Source organism: Vombatus ursinus, unplaced genomic scaffold (assembly GCF_900497805.2).
Source record: "Vombatus ursinus unplaced genomic scaffold, bare-nosed wombat genome assembly UNPS02014830.1, whole genome shotgun sequence".
Lineage (NCBI taxonomy): Eukaryota > Metazoa > Chordata > Mammalia > Diprotodontia > Vombatidae > Vombatus > Vombatus ursinus.
This window is the reverse complement of record NW_020954608.1, coordinates 10,759,289-10,776,749: the sequence shown is the minus strand read 5'-3', so window position 1 is coordinate 10,776,749 and position 17,461 is coordinate 10,759,289. Positions and strand designations below refer to the sequence as shown.

Genomic DNA, 17,461 nt, shown 5'->3' with positions numbered 1-17,461 from the left:
TCATCTATAAAGTGAGGGGTTTAGAAAGTCTAATCCCTCAAGTCTTTTCCATCAATAGTACTCTTCACATTCATCCAAAGACCAAACCGGGGGTGGGGATCCTGTGGCCTCGAGGCCACATGTGGCCCTCTACGTCCTCAAGTGCGGCCCGTTGATGTTATCCGAACTTCACAGAACAAATCCCTTTAATAAAAAGATTTGTTCTGTAAAACCTGGACTTAGAGGCCACACCAACGGATCTAGAAGGCCATGCATGGATTCAAGGCCGCAGGTTCCTCACCCCTGGACCAAACCAATATACTAACAGCTAAGTTACTATTCATAGATTAATTAAAATTTGATTCTTAGAACGCTGCCTGCCATCAATGCAAAAGGGATTGTACGTGAATGACCTAGGGATATTTTGAGGTTTTCTGTTTCATGGCTTGTCAAATAAAATTCTATCACTTGGTGATCAAACTTCTAGTGATGATCTTCTCCCTACTCAGGTAACAATCTACTTCCAGGCCCATAACTGAAATCTTTCTGGCTTGGTAACACTAGCAGCTGGAACCAATGTTTATATAATACTTAAAGGTTACAAAAACTTTACATGTATTTCTTTCGAGTTCAACAATCCTGTGAACTAGGTGCTTCATAAGTTATTTCCATTTGGGAGATGAGGGAACTAGGGCTCAGAGGGGTGAAGGGACTTTTTCATGCTCTGAAAGCCAGTAAATGTCTGAATTTGTACTCAAACCCAGGATCTCCTCATTCTAAATCCAATGTTCTTTTTGCTATACCATGTAGTATCTATCCAACCATGTGTTCCAATGACACTGCCTTCAAGAATCAAAGGACACTTATATGGAAAAATCAACTACAAAGCAAAAGTGAATCTTTGAAATGGAACTGGGAAAGGAGAAGACAGAAATAGACTATACATTCAGATTTTACCCACTCTACCCTGATTTATTCCCTGCCAAAAAAATCTATGAAATCAGTTTCAATCAGTTCCCATTTTTAGAGGGAGTACCTTTATGCCTAACTATAACTTACCTTAAAAATGTTAAGGTGTGTATGTACATACTACGGGACTTACTGTAAATCAATTCACTCATTTTTCAACTTTTTTTTATTAAGTTGGCTGCATAAAAGACATACATTTCTTACACGGACAATTCTTGTCATGAATAAAGGCAACAAAAATGTGGCAACAGTGAGTTGTGCTTCACAAAGTAATAATCAATGTGGAAGAAAAAAATCTGAATTTCTGTACAATGCAACTATAAAGATTAGCAAATAATGCGAATGACTTGTGCATATCCAAAATACAACCAAATATGTGTACAAAGAAACAGGCACCCATTATATAGCTAGCTCACTTGTGTTCCTTTGTTTACCACACATACATAATTTTTTAAATCATCCATTTATGTAGTAAGAATGAGAACATTAAAAAAAATGAAATTTGGATCTCATTTCTTATTTTCATAATATCAGTGCTAAGCTTCCAATAGTAACTTCATTGACTCTAAACATTTAAATGCATCTCAAAAGTAAAAAACAAACTTAATTTCTTCTCTCCTCTGAATGGGTTAAAAAAAAAAAAAGGAAAAAACTTAAATTTTTTTCTACACTTGTAGGATTATCCCATCCTGAAACCAAGTAGCATGAATAACAGAGGACAAATATTAATAAGACTATACCTGCAATTTTCAAAGTGTCTAGGTGAATCATATTGAGAGGACACTTAGTCTAAGAAACCAACCAGTATAATGTAAACACCTCGAATTGTAGAATTACTGTATTAACCATATCAAAGAACATTTATACACACTTGAAATTTCCGATCTCCATTCTCAAAACAATTTTTGTACAACTATTAAGTATTTAAAGTTATTTATTTTAAAACCTATCTCTGCATTCAGGAATTTTTGTTTAATATGAACCGTATTTAGATTTAAGTTCTGAACTAAACACTTTTTTTTTTTGCTATGCTATATTTATAATGCAATAAGCCTTTTTTAAACAAAGACAGGTCTTAAAGCATATGAACTGTACAAACTTACAGTAGTGTGTAACTCAAATGCAGTTTCTTCTTTTTTTAAAATAGACTCATACATCCACTTCCTGAATAAAGATACATGTGTTAAGGCCTAAGGGGTAAACACTTTTGCTATGCAAAAAATTTAGTGAAGAAACTGCACATTTATTTTTACGTATACAACCTCATAATAAATCCCTAGATCTTCGAGTCTACAAATTGAAACATTTACATCCAAAATTTGTATCTAAGACACATATTTCATGTAAAAACTAGCAGAATTTTCAATCCATCAATTTATTGCAAACACCATTACTTTTATTGGAAACAAATTGCATTGTCTCTAAAGATGCTGGCAATATGTTGTAGAATATATTCTAATTTCACACAGTGTAGTTCTTTCCTTTAATTACATTCCTGTAGGAGGTGCAACTGTTCCTGCGCCATGGGTAGAAACGTTTGACTGACCGTGCAAGCTGGTCTCCTTATATACAAACCAAGCATTTCCTCCCCAAAGTATCATGTTCAGAAAACCAAAGATCTATGGAAGGGGGGAAAAAAAAAGGACTTAAAAAAATCTCTTCCACACCTCACAATCCAAGCTAGTTTTTCCATGACATTCAGAAGAACACATCTATGTCCCTATGAAATTCTAAAGTACTAGAAATTTAATGTATAACTTCTCTTTCACAGTAAAATTTGACCCCTGCAATTCTCAATGAAAATTTCTAAAATCATAAAAATTAAAAAAGCACATGCCCCAAACTGTGTTGAGCATATTATGATTTAAGGAGATAAGCAACTAAAAAGGTATTTCTAACTATTTTGCATGGAGGAGTATGTCTTGTGCTCCAAAGTCTTCTTTTCATAGCTATCATTTCACTCTCATTTCCAAGCGAATCTTGCTTTAGAAAATCTCTTCTCCTTCCCTTTCATTCTGCCTCCCTTTTTCTTTTTCTCTTTCCCACCTCCCCTAAGATCCAAAGTTACATGGAGCAATGTGGAATGGAATCTTCAAATCCTGCTCTACTCCCCAACTCTAAAGAGAAGTGAATTTCCCAAGAAATGTTATCAGAAGCCAAATTAATCTGTACTACCACAAAGGTTCTTCAGAGTAGTAAGAAAAAGACACATTTCCCAAAGAGCCATTTAAAAATATCAGAATAACAGTGAATTTTACTATTCTATCTCAAATTAAGTTACTGTAAACATGGAAAGTTTATGTTTGAAATTTAACTCAGCCATTGAAAAGAATATCTTCATGAGTAGAAACAAACTCCATTCCAATGTTTTGATTTTGGATAATACTATGTGGTCAAACTATTTTTTTTACAAAGTTCCTTGTTTACAGTTCCAATTATAATAGTAGACTAAATTGGGACAGAATATTTAAAGATAAGGGTTGAATTGGGCCTTTGAGGTCCCTTCCCAACTTCATATCTTTTGTAATTAGTATCAAATATTTTTATAATAGTCTTTAAAAAGTTTGTTCTTTTTAAGCAAAGTATTTTATTCCACCTCAGTGTTATTAATATATTTAAGACAATTCTTATTTCAGTTTAATTATAAGTTATAAATTCATTAGGATCTTAATTTAAGATTTTAATAACATGTTTAGTTTTAAAAGGAAAAATTATACATAACAACAGTTAACAAGTCTTAAATATTAAGACTTAAAAAGCTGATACTCTCTTTAATTACCAGGTAAGACATTTCTAAAAAGCAAAACAATACCTCTAGAAAAAATGTATACATACCACAGATACATTCAGAGATCCCATATTGGTCACAGAGCCAGAGGAGCACTGTACACCTTTATTATTGCATGAGTCAATCTGACCAATAAGATTTTCACCTGTGGTCATCTTAATGTCGGTCACAGCTTTAGCCCAGGCTGAAGTGCTCACCAACCATAAGAAAGCAGCAATAAGAGTAATAACGAAGTCCTAAAAGAGAAATAATTACTTATATACTTAATGCATCAGATAACTCTAATTACACATTATTTTTTAAGATCCCACTAAGCAAAAATACTCAGACTTGTTTAAGATACAGTATGAGAGAAGAGAGCTGATCAAACCTATTACCCCTCTGGAAGTTTGTATATACAGTTTTCTTATACTTTCATTCAACAACCTATCAACCAGAATTTGATTAACTAGCATTTCATTAGACCTTACCATTCTCCCTCAAACTCTCTCTTAGACAAAGCTCCTTTTCCAAAATTTCTTATGATCTCTTCTTAGTCCTCATCCCTCTCAAACTATCTGCTATATGTGACACTATTCACCACCCTTGCCTCCTGCATACTTTCACTACTTCTCAATCACCTTTAGTGGCTCATCAACCACATCATACCTTGGAAATGTGGGTATTCCCTAAGATTGTGTCCTGCTCTTCTCAGATAATCTTTCTCGGTAATCTTATTAGATACCAATACCTCTATGCAGATGACTCATATTTATATATTTAGCCTTAGTTTCTCTGCCGAATTTTAGTCCTGTATCACACCAAATGCTTATTGGACTTTCCAACTAGAATGTACCAGACATCTCAAACTCAGTATATCTAAAACTGAACTCATCTTTCCCCCAAGTCCTCCCCCTCTTCTAAACTTCCCTAATGCTGGTGACGGAAGGCATCTCCATCATTCCTGTCTCCCAAGTTTGTAACTTGGCACTATACTGAACTCCTTACTGTCTCTCACACTCCTTAGCCAACTAAATCTTGTCGTTATCTAACTTTATAATATTTCTTGCATCTTGACCACTTCTAACACAACTACCAGCTTAGTTCAGATCCTGACCACCGCTTACCTATATGACAACAGCAGCCTCAAGTCTCTCACCACTCCAATCCAGCCTACATAGCGCTCAAGTAATTTTCCTTAAGCACAGACCCAACTATATGACTCTTATTCAATCAACTCCAGTGCTTCCTGTTGTCTCCTGGGTAAAACATGTACTTCTCTGTTTAGCTTTAAACCTAGCTCCCATCCTTTCTTTACAATTGGCTAACATCACTTTGCCTTTCACATTCTCTGATCTGGCTACACTGGCCTTTTTTCTTGCTCCTCACAGGACGTTCCTCATCTCCCCACAATCCCGTGTCTTTATGCTGGCCCTCACATATGCTTAGAATATATTCCCTCTTTACCTCTACTTCACAGTTCCTCTCTTCCTGTAAGATGCTACCCAAGCACAATCTTCTACATGAATCCTTTCATGATCCCCCACTGGCTAGGGTTCTCCTCTCAACTATCCTTGTATTTAACTACTTTTTACCTATTTATAAAGTTCACGCTTATGCTGTAAATATTTTCATTTGTACTTGAAGTCTCCCCCATTAAAACAGGCTCCTTGTGAGGAGTTAATGGTTTCATTTTTTTGTAACTATATCCTTAGGTCCTAGTATGTATAGTGAGTGGTATATAGTAGGTGTTCAATAAATACTTGCAGATCAATGACCCTTAGGCACTGCAGGATTTTGAAAAGTCCCCTAATCATAATAAGATCAAATCCCCTCAATCAGATTAAATTATTTTCAGTATAATTTTTAATTTGTAGTTTAACATACAGTAGAATTTTTTTAACTTAAGAAAATGAGAGAAGCATTTGTTTACAACATTCTTGTTTACAACAAGAAATTTTACTCAAAGCATGAATAGGATGGTCATAATTATAAACCAGGCTTACAAACACTACAAAGACTATACAGAAAATTCTAGTTTACAGTTCCTACCAAATAGGTACTTAAACTTCCTGTTAAGTCCTACTTAAGATACAGAAGAATTTTTTAACATAAGGTAACAGAATCTTTGCAAAGTTTCTAAGGAAATAAGCAACTTCAGGTGATAAAAATATTCCATACTTACCATTTGTTTTCTTGTCAGCCATGCAGCAAGAATAAAAATAAAACATTTTACTGCTTGTTTAACCAACTGCTTCTTTCTTAGCAATTTCAATATCCTTTAATTAAAAAAAAAATCTTTTTTTTTTTTAAAGTAGGGCAATGTTTGAAATACCTTCTTTAACTTTAGAATTCCTGGAAGTATCACTGTATGTCAGAGTTGGTCTCAGAGAACATTTAGTCTAACCCATATATAATGATACCTGGCCTCTAAGGCCTCTAGATATATATTCACACAAAACATATCTTTTCTTTAAGACCTCCACTGAGGGACAACCAACGCACAACTTCCTGAGATAGTCCATTCACTTTTGAATAGCATTCTAATGATTTTATCAAGCCTAAGTTTGTCTCTCTAACTCTTAAAGTCAAGGTTCCAAATGGCACAACACGGATCTCATCTCATCAAGTCTCAGTAAAAGCTAAGAAGTTATATTTGCCTACATCGAGTAGAATCTTCTACATTACTAATACTCTACATATTGCTTAATATGTTTCATTTGTAATATTTTTAAATTAAATGTCATTGTTATTTAAGAGGCACAGGTAGATTGACTTGAGAGGGTATAGCTAAGAATCATAAAAATATATAAGGTCGGCATCACAAAAGCACTTTCTGTTCTCCACTCCCCAAATCTCAGCACCAATATTGTTTTAGGAACTAAGACTGATTTGGGAGTTTGTCAGACATCGTTTTCTTCCCCTCCTTTTGTGAGCCGGATATCATTTATTCCAACTGATGAGCAGACTCAGGTTTACAGGGTATGATATTATGGTTTGCAGAGTTTGACCTCCCTTTGCTTTTCAGAATACACTGTTCCATTTTTCATGAGTGTGGAATTATCCCGTGTTATACACATTTCTCTTCCTTGATATCTGAAGGTCTTTATCCTAGTCATTTGCAAAATTTGCTCTCAATGAAGAGGGTTTTTTATGGTGTGTGGCAATTTGTGGATTCTCTAATGTGCTTTGCTTCATATATTCTTAAGTTCTAGATGGTTTTCTTTTATTATTTACTGCATTATGGCATTCTTTTTTGTTTTTTAAAAAGTCATGTTGTTCTGGGAGATCCCTGATCCTTAAGTTTTTTCTTCAGCCAAATATTGTACTTCAATTCTATGCTAAAAGCTCTTATACCTGACATAAATTAATTCTTAATTTCTTTAATAAATTTTCCTTATTTGCTTGTGTTAGGGTTTATTAAGGTTTTTTTCTCTTGCCGTGTTTTAGCCTCCTTTTGCTTATGCTATGGTAGACATTTCCTAAGAACTAATCTCTGTAGTAGTTGTTCTTCCCGCCCCTCTATGGGGCAGGCAGACTATCTCTTCCTGTATGAGCCATGATATTTAGTGGCAGTGAAGGATACTATACCAAGACCAATGGTCTTCAGCACTTGATGCCAATTGTCTTATGGACATACTAAAAATCTAATTATATGAAGGGCAAACTATAGATATTCTACATATGGTAGAGATTTACCTAGCCTGCTATTATGAATCATCAGTGATTTTGCTATCTCTAGTCTGGATCTATAGAATTATTTTTTTGGTTACGCAATCAAGATAAGTCAAATCCAAATACTTTTGTAGCATCACAAGCTCAGAAATATTAGCTCATGGATATCACAAATAAAAAATGTCTGGTTAGAGGGAGGGAATTCAAAGATAAATTGTCAAAGTCTTAGAGGTAAATTTAAAGTAAGTTATTAAAATTTTTGTTTTGGGGGAGGGAGAGTGAGAGATAGAAGGGAAAAAAAGAACTATGAAAGATACTTAAGTTTTGAAGTTCTTGGTATTTAAGCCATTCTTTAGAATTAAAGTATACTTAATAGCCTATTATTTTCTACCCAATAGCTTATTTAAAAATCTAAAATAAACAAAAGAACTAAAATCTCTCCACTTAGGAGTTGAATTATATGTTTACTACACAGAAAGCTGTTCAAATTATTAAGAGTAATCTCTGATTCTAGAATCCATGATATTTACAAAACTGGAGCCTTAGGTATTCCAAAACACGAGAGGCTACATTTCAGGTCAGATAAACACATTAGCAGACATTCTTAACTTTTTTACAAAAAGAAAATAACATCAAGGTGAATATAACTTACAGTAAAGGGAATTTTTCGACTCTCTCGATATAGGTTCATATAACCTATATAAAGTACAAGTGCAGCAATGCAGTATAGGAAGACCAAGACTGCAAATGTAACATAGAACTGGGCAGAAGAAGAGAAATCTCCTATAAGAAAATAACTGCTCCAAGTTACATCACACGGAGGATCCTGTGTTGCTGTTTCATGAAGTGAAACTTGATTCAACCTAAAAAAAAAATTTTTAAAGTAATTAGGTTCAAAGAGGATAAAAAAAGAACTTTAAACATATTTTAATAGGAAGATGGAAGACAAAAAAATGCAGGCACACATTTATGTAACGGCCCAAGATCCTTTTCTTGATATATGTATCAATGTTTAATTAAATTCATATCACAGGCTTATAAAGAATGATAAAGCTAAAAGGTATCTTAGAAATTAACTTTACAGATGTAGAAGAAATTGAGGTTCAGAGAGGGTGTGACTTGCCCAAAGATGGTTGATGGCAAAGGTGGGACTAAAATTCAGCTCTCTTAGTTCCTAGACTGTTATTCTTTCTACACCTTTCTATGCCTTTCTCTATTCAACAGTTTTAAAATTAATAAATTTTTTATATGTGACATACTGAAATAAAATAATTTGGTTAGTAAAAACTATTAGTTATTAACTAGAATTGAATACTGTCACACACACGAATGCTACTTTGACACACAGGCTTTTGTCTTGCTGATTGTCTAGACTTTAGTGTTGTGGATCCCCCAAGAGCTGTTAAACATTTAGCAGCACACCTGATATGAGCCCATTATCAAGTTCACATGAATCAAGTTTTGTTTGAGATATAAAGTTCTATTCCAACAGGATAAATTATATATATATATATATACACACTCACACACACACATATATACATATATATATTTCATTTGACAGAAATAGATTCCTAACTCTGTGAACTGAATTTTTGCTGATCTTGTTTTTGAAAGATACACTAAGGAAAGAAGTATAGCTTATTGCATACCAATAACAATCAGTTCTGTAATTTATCCTTTTGGAAATATTTCATTTTCATACATTGTTTGCTTAAAATGAGGCACAGTGTAACAAACAAGGTACTCAGAATATTACTGTTGATTCTTAAAGCAATTAACAAGCATTATTAAGGAACTCCTATGTACCAGACACCATATAAACACAAAAATGAAGCAAATTTGCAATTGAAAATCTTATTGTGACAACATAGACACATGCACAGAGCAAAATATTAAAGAAAAACAGGAGGGGAAAAGAGAGGATGGATAAATACACTTACCTGAATGGATAGGCAAAGGCAGCTTCAATTGTCTCATTTTTAGTCTGACCTGGGCAGGAAGCTTTGAAACTTGTCTTGCCCTTAAAACCTCCACAAGTGGCAAAAGAAAAAATGGCAGCTACCTACATAAAAATTGAGATAGGATAAAGGAAAGAGTTTATTCTCTACCCAGCCTTAAAATAACTATCAGAGCATATCTTAAATAATGGACTAGAATTAAAACATAATTTAAAATAATGGATTAAAAACACTACACTATTACTGAGTACAACCGATCCATAAATAACATCCTATATGGTTTACAATAATGAAGTCCATCTACCAGAGAGGCAAGTATGGTATGAAGACTGAACACTAGTCTCAGAATCAAGAAAGTAAAAGTTTAAGAAAGTTTAAGAAAGTAAAGTTTACAGAATCAAAATCATCTACAGGATGCCTTTCCCAACCCCTCTGAATTCTAGTGCCTTCCCTCTCTCATTTCTTATTTGTCCAACATAGAGCCTGTTGTCTCCCCCAGTAGACTGTGAGCTCCTTGAGGATGTGGACTATCTCTTTTGGCTCTTTTTGTATCACCAGTGTTTGGTGCATAGTAGGTGCTTAACAAATGTTTACTGACAGAGGAGTATAGTGAATCTATGTATCACTAAGTCACAGGCTTGGCACAATAATGGCTGTCACCAAAAAATATTTTTTGCTACAACATCATAAAACCACCTAATGAGGTGATGGAAAGGCAATGTTTTATATCTATTTAAAGAGTATACTATATAGAATAAATCACAGATCTTTCAAAAGTTTAATAGTAATTTAGAAGGGTACAGTAAACAACAAATAAGTATAGCTAAGGTATAGTGCTGGGATTAAAAATACAGGGTCCCTGCCATTTAGTGGCTTACAATCTAACTAGGGAAATAAAACAAATTAAATATACATGTGTATGTGAATGGATGCATGTACACACAGTAGCATATTCCAAATGATTAACACGCCAGCAACCTCCAAACTACTTTGATCACATACCTCCAACATATGCATATTTACTGATTTATAAATCACGTACATAAAGTCCGTTATGTATATTATCAAACTTTTAAGAAGATGAAATAACATTAAATATTTGATCCTAGGTTGAAGAAGAAAGCTCTGAAGCTTAATGATTACAGAAGTGTCATGGTTAGAGCTGTGCAAAGTTACTTCATCAGCTGTGTGGAAAACGGACTGCAGAGGAAGAGAACTGAGAAAGAGAAACTACTCAAAGAAGTGAGAGATGATGAAGTCCTGAACTCAGGTGGAGACTGTGAGGCAAGGGGAAGGTGAAAGGTATAATAGATGCTGTGGAAGTAGAAATGACAAGATTTGGCAACTGACTATGTTGGGGGAGGGAAAGTGATGAAATCAAGGAAGATGGCACCCTTGGTGGGTTTTGGGGGAAAAGGTGGCGAGTTCTATTTTGGAAATGCTGAGTTAGAGATACTTGCAGGACATCCAGTCTGAAATGCACAATACACATGTTTTTATGTGAAAGAGAAGTGGATGTAGAATGCAAAAAAAATCCATGACATTCAGTCAGGGAAGAATAAAATCACCACTCACTAGTGAGAGCCCAGTTGAAATCAGATAACATGAATCTGTAATGGACTCACTGGCATGCCTGCACAACCTCCTCCAGAGCAGCAGATAGTTCATAGTTGAACTGGTCAGTTATAGGGCTAAGACTACAGGAAGAAAGAGGCCAGAGTAACGGAGTGGAAGAAGGGAAAAATGGAGTATAATCACAGTGTGGATCAAAAATAAAAGTTTAAGATTTGGAAGACTTGTCAGGAGACATGATAGGAAATGAAATCAAAAAGGAAAATTCCAGAGGTTAGGTTCACGGAAGTGTTACAATTTTAGGCAACTAGTTGGATTTATAATACCAAGGTAAGGTTGGTTCAGTAATAGAAAAATTATACATAAAATGGACCATATTAATAATAAAAACCTGTGGTTATGTCAACAGAGGCAGCTTCCTGGCATAAGCCCAATCCATCACCCAAATCTGGGAAACTGGAACTGGGAGAAATTAGGTTTAGATCAACACATACAACAATAAGCTCAAAATAGATACATGACCTTATGAAAAGTTTTATAAACAAATTAGGGGAGAACAGAAGGGATACCTTTTGTAACAATGGATAGGGGAAGAGTTCTTGCCTAAAAGATAGAAAGGACCACAGTTAACAAAATGGACGATTTGGCTTACGTATAATTGCAAAGTTTTTGCACAAACAAAAGCATTACAGTTAGGATTAGAAGGGAACAGTTAACAGAGAAGGCCTGGGGATCTGTAGCAAATTTCACTGATAAAGGTCTCACACTGGAAATATGTAGGGAATTGATCAAAATAAATAAGATCAAAATTCAAAATTCATTCCCCAATAGGTAAACGGTCAAAGGATAGGAGCAGGAGTTCAGCTCTCAGGTAGAAATCCAAGATATCAACGCCATATGAAAAAATGCTCCAAACCACTAATAAGACAATTGTAAACTAAACTCTGAGGACATACATCAATACTCACTGGGTAGGCAAAGATGATGAAAAAGGAAAATGGCAACTAGAGGAGGGGACTAAATACACCTACTAAAGTCACTAAAATATGTATCTCCTCTGATCCAATAATACAACCCACTATTAAGCACACACCTCCAAAGGGAGGAACTTTTAAATTGCACCACTTGTAAACAAAGTGGATGTCCACATTAATGCACTACTGGTGGACTTGTGAACTGGCCCAAACATTGTGGAAAGCAATTTGGAATTATGCTCCAAAAGTTATTAAACTGTTACATAACCTCTGACCCAGGGATATTGGGTCTAGGTATATATCCCAAAGAGATTAAATAGGAAAAGGACCCACATATACTTACAAAAAAATATTTACAGCAGCTATTTTATGGTACCCAAACCTTGGAAATTAAGCAGATGCCCATCAATTGAAGGAATGGCTAAACAAGTTAGAGTGCATGAATACTTCTGTGTCCTAAAAAAATGGTTTGGGGGATGGTTTCAGAGAAATATAGCTAGAAAGGTAAACAATTCAAAGATTTAAGAACTCTTATCAATGCAGTGACCAGAAAAAATGCTACTCACCTTCTATCAGGTTATGGACTCGGAGGGCTGCCTGAGACATACTTTTTTGGACATGGCCTATGTAGGAATTAGTTCTGCTTGACTGTGTATATTTGTTATAATGGTTCTGTTTTTCTTTTTTTCCCAGTGGAAGAGGAGGTAGAAACAAAAAACAAAACAAAAGCTAAGTGCCCAGCAATTGGGGAACTCACACTCTCTGCAGCTGAAAAAACACATAAACAACTATGTACATGGAAGATAATCTCAAAGGAAAGGCACTGGGCAGGGGAAGAAGTGCAGCATACCAGGAAATGCCTCTTACAGCAAGTGGGATATAAGCCAAATCCTGAAGGAAGCCAGGAGGCAGAGGTGGTGGTAGTGAGACAAAAAGCATTCCATGGATGGAGGACCATCATTAATCAGGTTTTGCTGAATTTGTATGTGTGTGGTAGCTCCTTGAAGGCAAAGACTGTTTTTGTCTTTATTTGTATTTGGATCCCCAGGACTTAGTACACAGTACACACACACTGTAGGTACCTAACATTACAGTTATTCTTTAGTGTTATTTTCCTTGTTTTCGAGGAATGCACTTTCTAAATTTATGTTTGTCATCTGCATTAAATTGAAATTTATCAGTAAGATAAACTTTAAAAATTAGATGTGATGGTATAGTCTAAAGAACATGAGCACCCTTATGAGTAGCAGAGGTAGGCTGGAAATATAAATCACAAGAGCTGGAAAGGTTGATAAACTGATGGGTTGAGGTCCTTCGACTTAATAACTCTTATCAATGCAGTGACTAGAAACAATGTTAATATATAAACCTATATAAACAAGGAAAAGATTAGTGGAGAAGAAAAACTGAGTCAGATACTAAACTCCTTAAAAAAGGAAGGCAAGGAGGTCAGTAGATTTTAGTGATAAGGAGGAGAGGTGACATAGAGGAAGGTGACAAATGATAGGCCTGGAAAGAGCAGTAAGTAAGGGTAAGAAATGAAATGTCTCGGGTTTCTATTAGCCTAAAATGGACAGTATGTTAATTAGACTTATAAGATAAAGGAGATTTTGTTAACAATTAGGGAGGAGAGGCTGTTCCAGAGGACATAGGAGGAAGAAGGCAAAGGAGAGAGGGACTGAAGGAACAAGGTTGAATTTGGATTTGCATGAAATTTAGAAGAGGAAAGGGGTTTTTATATAGGCTGATGGCAAAAATAAAGATCTTTGTCTTCTTAGAAGGAATAAAATGCCACTGTGTGCATATTATTTCTATTAAAAATTTTCTAGCATTATAAAGGGCATTTCCTAGGAAGTAATTTGTTGGTTTTTTTTGAAGTGCGAAGTTATTTCAAACGAACATTTCCAAATTAAGCAACTTTTATGGTTCTAACACTGTTACAAATATATTACAAAGGTAGGGGACTAGTGGACTGTCAAACTGAAATGATGTGTTGGGTAGTTCTCAGCTGGAAATCTCCCCCTTCTTCCATCTTTGTTATAAAAGGTGGCACTTAGAGGGTGGGAGTGATGGGGTGCTTGTGCTTGTACTTGGACTCCAATTTCTCTCTAGTCTCAGAAACACTGTCTCTGACAACCACGCCCCAGCCCAAGGACACTGTGCCTAGCAGTTATTCATGAGTGGGCCCCAGCATGACCCTTATCTTTCTCCCTGGTGCAGCTACACAAAGCTGGGTGAGAGAGTGCTGAGCTGCTCAGGTCCCAGACCTCAGATCATGTCTCTGGAAGCCTCCCAATTCCTTAGTAAGTTCCTGTCTTGTGAGAAAGCTTTCCCTTGTTGCAGAGCATTCTCTCATCAAGACAGAGGGAGAGGGGTGCCTTGCCCAGCCCAAGGAGTTCTGTCCTTGGGTGGCCCAAGAACTCTTCCTCCTGCCAGACTCCAAAGATCCATACCTCTGTCATCTCCCTTCCTGTCCGGTATACTCCCTGTACTTTCTCATCCATAGCTCCCAAAGACACCTGAAACTTTAGATTACCTCATCAGCGTCCCTGGCATTCCTTTCCCATGCCCTTTTCCATATAAACCCTAGCTCTATCCTCAGTCTCTTGCAGGTTCCTTAAGAATCCTTGTCAGCTGAAAAGCGTAACAATAAAACTTTGCCACCTTGACTTAAAGAATGCTTGAGTCTGTCAATTCGTTCCAGACAATCCTGTCCTGTACACCAGTCTTTGAGAGGTCTCAACCTCTCAGACCGAAACAGGAGGGAGATATTTAAGACCTCAGGTGGTATTTTTGAAAAACGAACAATAAAAATTGTTTTAAAAAGAAAAGCATACTTCTCTTCTCTAAACTCTTCTCAAAATAACAAAAGACTTCAAATCCAATCAAACTCCTTCCCTTTATTTAATGCTCGTTATGTGCCAGCCACTCTGAAAAAATTAATTTTTAAAAAAATGCTATGATCAAGTAGCTATAATTTGTTGGGAAGAGAAAACTAGTACACATTAAAAAAGTACAATACACAGAAGTCTTGTTCTTAATAGTAACTTAAAGTCCTGCTCAAATACCTTCCTTGTGGCACAGAAGCTGATTCGAGGTTCTCAGACTATACGGTACACAAGATCTAGCAAGGACTATGGAGCTGGAAAAGTTTTGCATATGGTCCCAGAAAAAGACTACCCCTTTTCTATGTGAAGCTTAAACACATTAAGACTCATAGCTAGCAGAGGGTGGCTATTATATGAAACAAAACAATTCATAAAATAAAGGAAAACATAAAATAGCCCTGTGTCCCCTTCAGTACTCTTCTAGGTCATCACTCCTGTTCTGGCTTCACTTTCTGTCCCTATTGCTTAGAATCAGTGCCGAGCATATATTAAGTGCTTAATAAATCCTAGAAGACTGATTATATCCACTCAAATGCATTCCCTCTTCAATGGATCCTCCAAAGCTGGTGAAAATAATCTTCCCAAGACACAGTTCCTGCTTACATGACCACCCTGTTCAAAAACTTTAGCTCCCTAGTTGTCTCTAGAATAAAATACAAATACTTCAGATGGATAAATTCAAGGTTTTCCATGATCTGGCTCCCAGCTACCCTTCCAGTTTTATTTCACATTACTCTCTCTTACACACATACTTTACTTTTAAATTAAAGTGACTATACCGTCTATTCCCCGACTACAGTTTCCATCTCTTGTCTCCATGCCTTCACACAGGCCCTCCCCCGTATCTGATATGCATTCCTTCCTCACCTCCATTCTCAAAATCTTTGTCTTCCTTTGAGGGTGAGCTTAGGTGCTATCTTACAAGAGGCCTGTTTAGCTTCTCTCCCAATTTTTTAGTGCCTTCTTCATCTTCAAATTATCTTTTACATTTACGTACATATCCTTCTAGTAATAAGCACCTTGAGAGCAGGCACAGCCAGTCTTTTTTTTTCTTTGAATGCACCTACCACTCAAAGTGCTTAAAGACCATTCGCTGCACTTGGCAATAGCAAATTACTACTGATTAGTAATACTGAGCAGAGAAATACAACCAGTTTGTTGACAGGCTGCTAATACCTTATCTTCTCAAATAGATCTTAATCATATCTAATATGATTTTTCACTAGATTAAATTAATTTCACTAGATTATTTATAGCCTGAGCCATTCCTAACTTCCCCTTTTCTCCTACCCTGAACAACAAAAGAATGTTCACTAAAGCAACAACAAATGGTAAACTAAATTAATCCTAAGTTTTTTCTTAGCAAGTAAATTTATGTAAAACATGTTATAATCTTAGTGTATCATGCAAACATTAGCCTTTTATCAGTACTATGAATAATAAGATTTCAAGTACTGTTTTCTTGTTCATCCCAGAATCTAGTCACCATTAGAAATCACATCTTAATGTTTTGTAGATTCCTATTCAATGGAGTTATAAATACTAAGCTCCTACATTTATATGCACTTTCCTCATGATGTTCCTGTAATATAATTAGTTTAGAGGCTCAGAGAAGCCATCTTGCCAATGGTCATAGGACTAGATTGTGCTGGAGCAGTGACCTGAATTTCTAACTCCAAGTCTAGTTCTTTTTTAACTGTAACACAATGTAGTAATTACAGCAATTTTTAGTAACTTGTGGCATACATTTTCACTGCCTTTTCCCCATACGTTTCTGGGCTTGTAATTAACCAGCAGCATTACCCAAGTCACAGGCAAAGACCAGTATTCTAATGATAAATTGAAAATGATAATGTTAAATGTTATATCTTCCTCCAATAACCACATCTCCCAACAGACTTCCATTTCTATTATTTTCCATTCACTTACTCAGAGTTGCTAGTTAAGACACAAATAACTCTCCTCCCAGCTGCTCTTTCCTCACATACTCTTTTCCCTTGCTGAGCTTACTTTATATGCCCTTCTAGTTAAGTCACTTGCATGATTTCTACTGGAGCACTCTCCAAAGAGGGTCGTTTCTTCTTTCAGTCCTCCCAATTCAGGGGAAGAAAAAGTATCGGAATGTTGGATTCAGAGTCAGGATTCAAAAGTGGTCACCTTCCTCCAGTACTTACTAACTCTATGGTCTGTTCCTGGGGAAGTCAGAATCTCTTTTGACCTCAGCTTCCTTTTGTAAAATCTTAAGGTACATTATCTCTAAATCTCTTTCCTATTGTAAATCCTAGGATCCTAGCTTACGGAGCTTGGATAAGTCATTTAATGGCTCATAACCTCAGTTATTGGTCTCACTACTGATGAATGGTTCTCTACCTCAGAATTTTTGTGAGAAGGTAAACCCTCAAGCACTATAACTGTTATACACTGAGCAACCTATCTCCTTTGGCTAATGACCTGATGATCTAAATACTCAGAATTTCTTGATTATCTCCATTCTGCTTAAAAATCTCACTTTAAGACTTCATCATCTAGTCTAAATGTCCCTTTTATTCTTAGTTCCACCTCCAGGATCCTAAACTCTGGGGAAAAAAATTCCCCTTTGACCACAGCCTCTTATCTTTCCACATAAAATACTCTTCACTCCTGATGAACCTTTTCTTAGTCTTCATCCCAACCTCC

At 35.8% G+C, this 17,461-nt stretch overlaps 1 protein-coding gene across 1 annotated transcript in view; it reads right to left on the bottom strand.

Annotated features, from left to right (window-relative positions):
- Positions 1 to 1,096: 1,096 nt before the first annotated feature.
- The window catches only part of SYPL1 (synaptophysin like 1), a 31,902-nt gene continuing 15,537 nt past the window's right edge, over positions 1,097 to 17,461 (bottom strand). Inside the window, exons 2-5 of the mRNA XM_027838791.1 lie at positions 9,334 to 9,455; positions 8,043 to 8,253; positions 3,784 to 3,972; positions 1,097 to 2,567 (exon numbers count right to left, since the gene is read on the bottom strand). Of these exons, the coding sequence (XP_027694592.1) occupies positions 2,436 to 2,567; positions 3,784 to 3,972; positions 8,043 to 8,253; positions 9,334 to 9,455 (654 nt within the window). The 3' untranslated portion in view covers positions 1,097 to 2,435. The remainder of the gene's footprint in view (positions 2,568 to 3,783; positions 3,973 to 8,042; positions 8,254 to 9,333; positions 9,456 to 17,461) is intronic.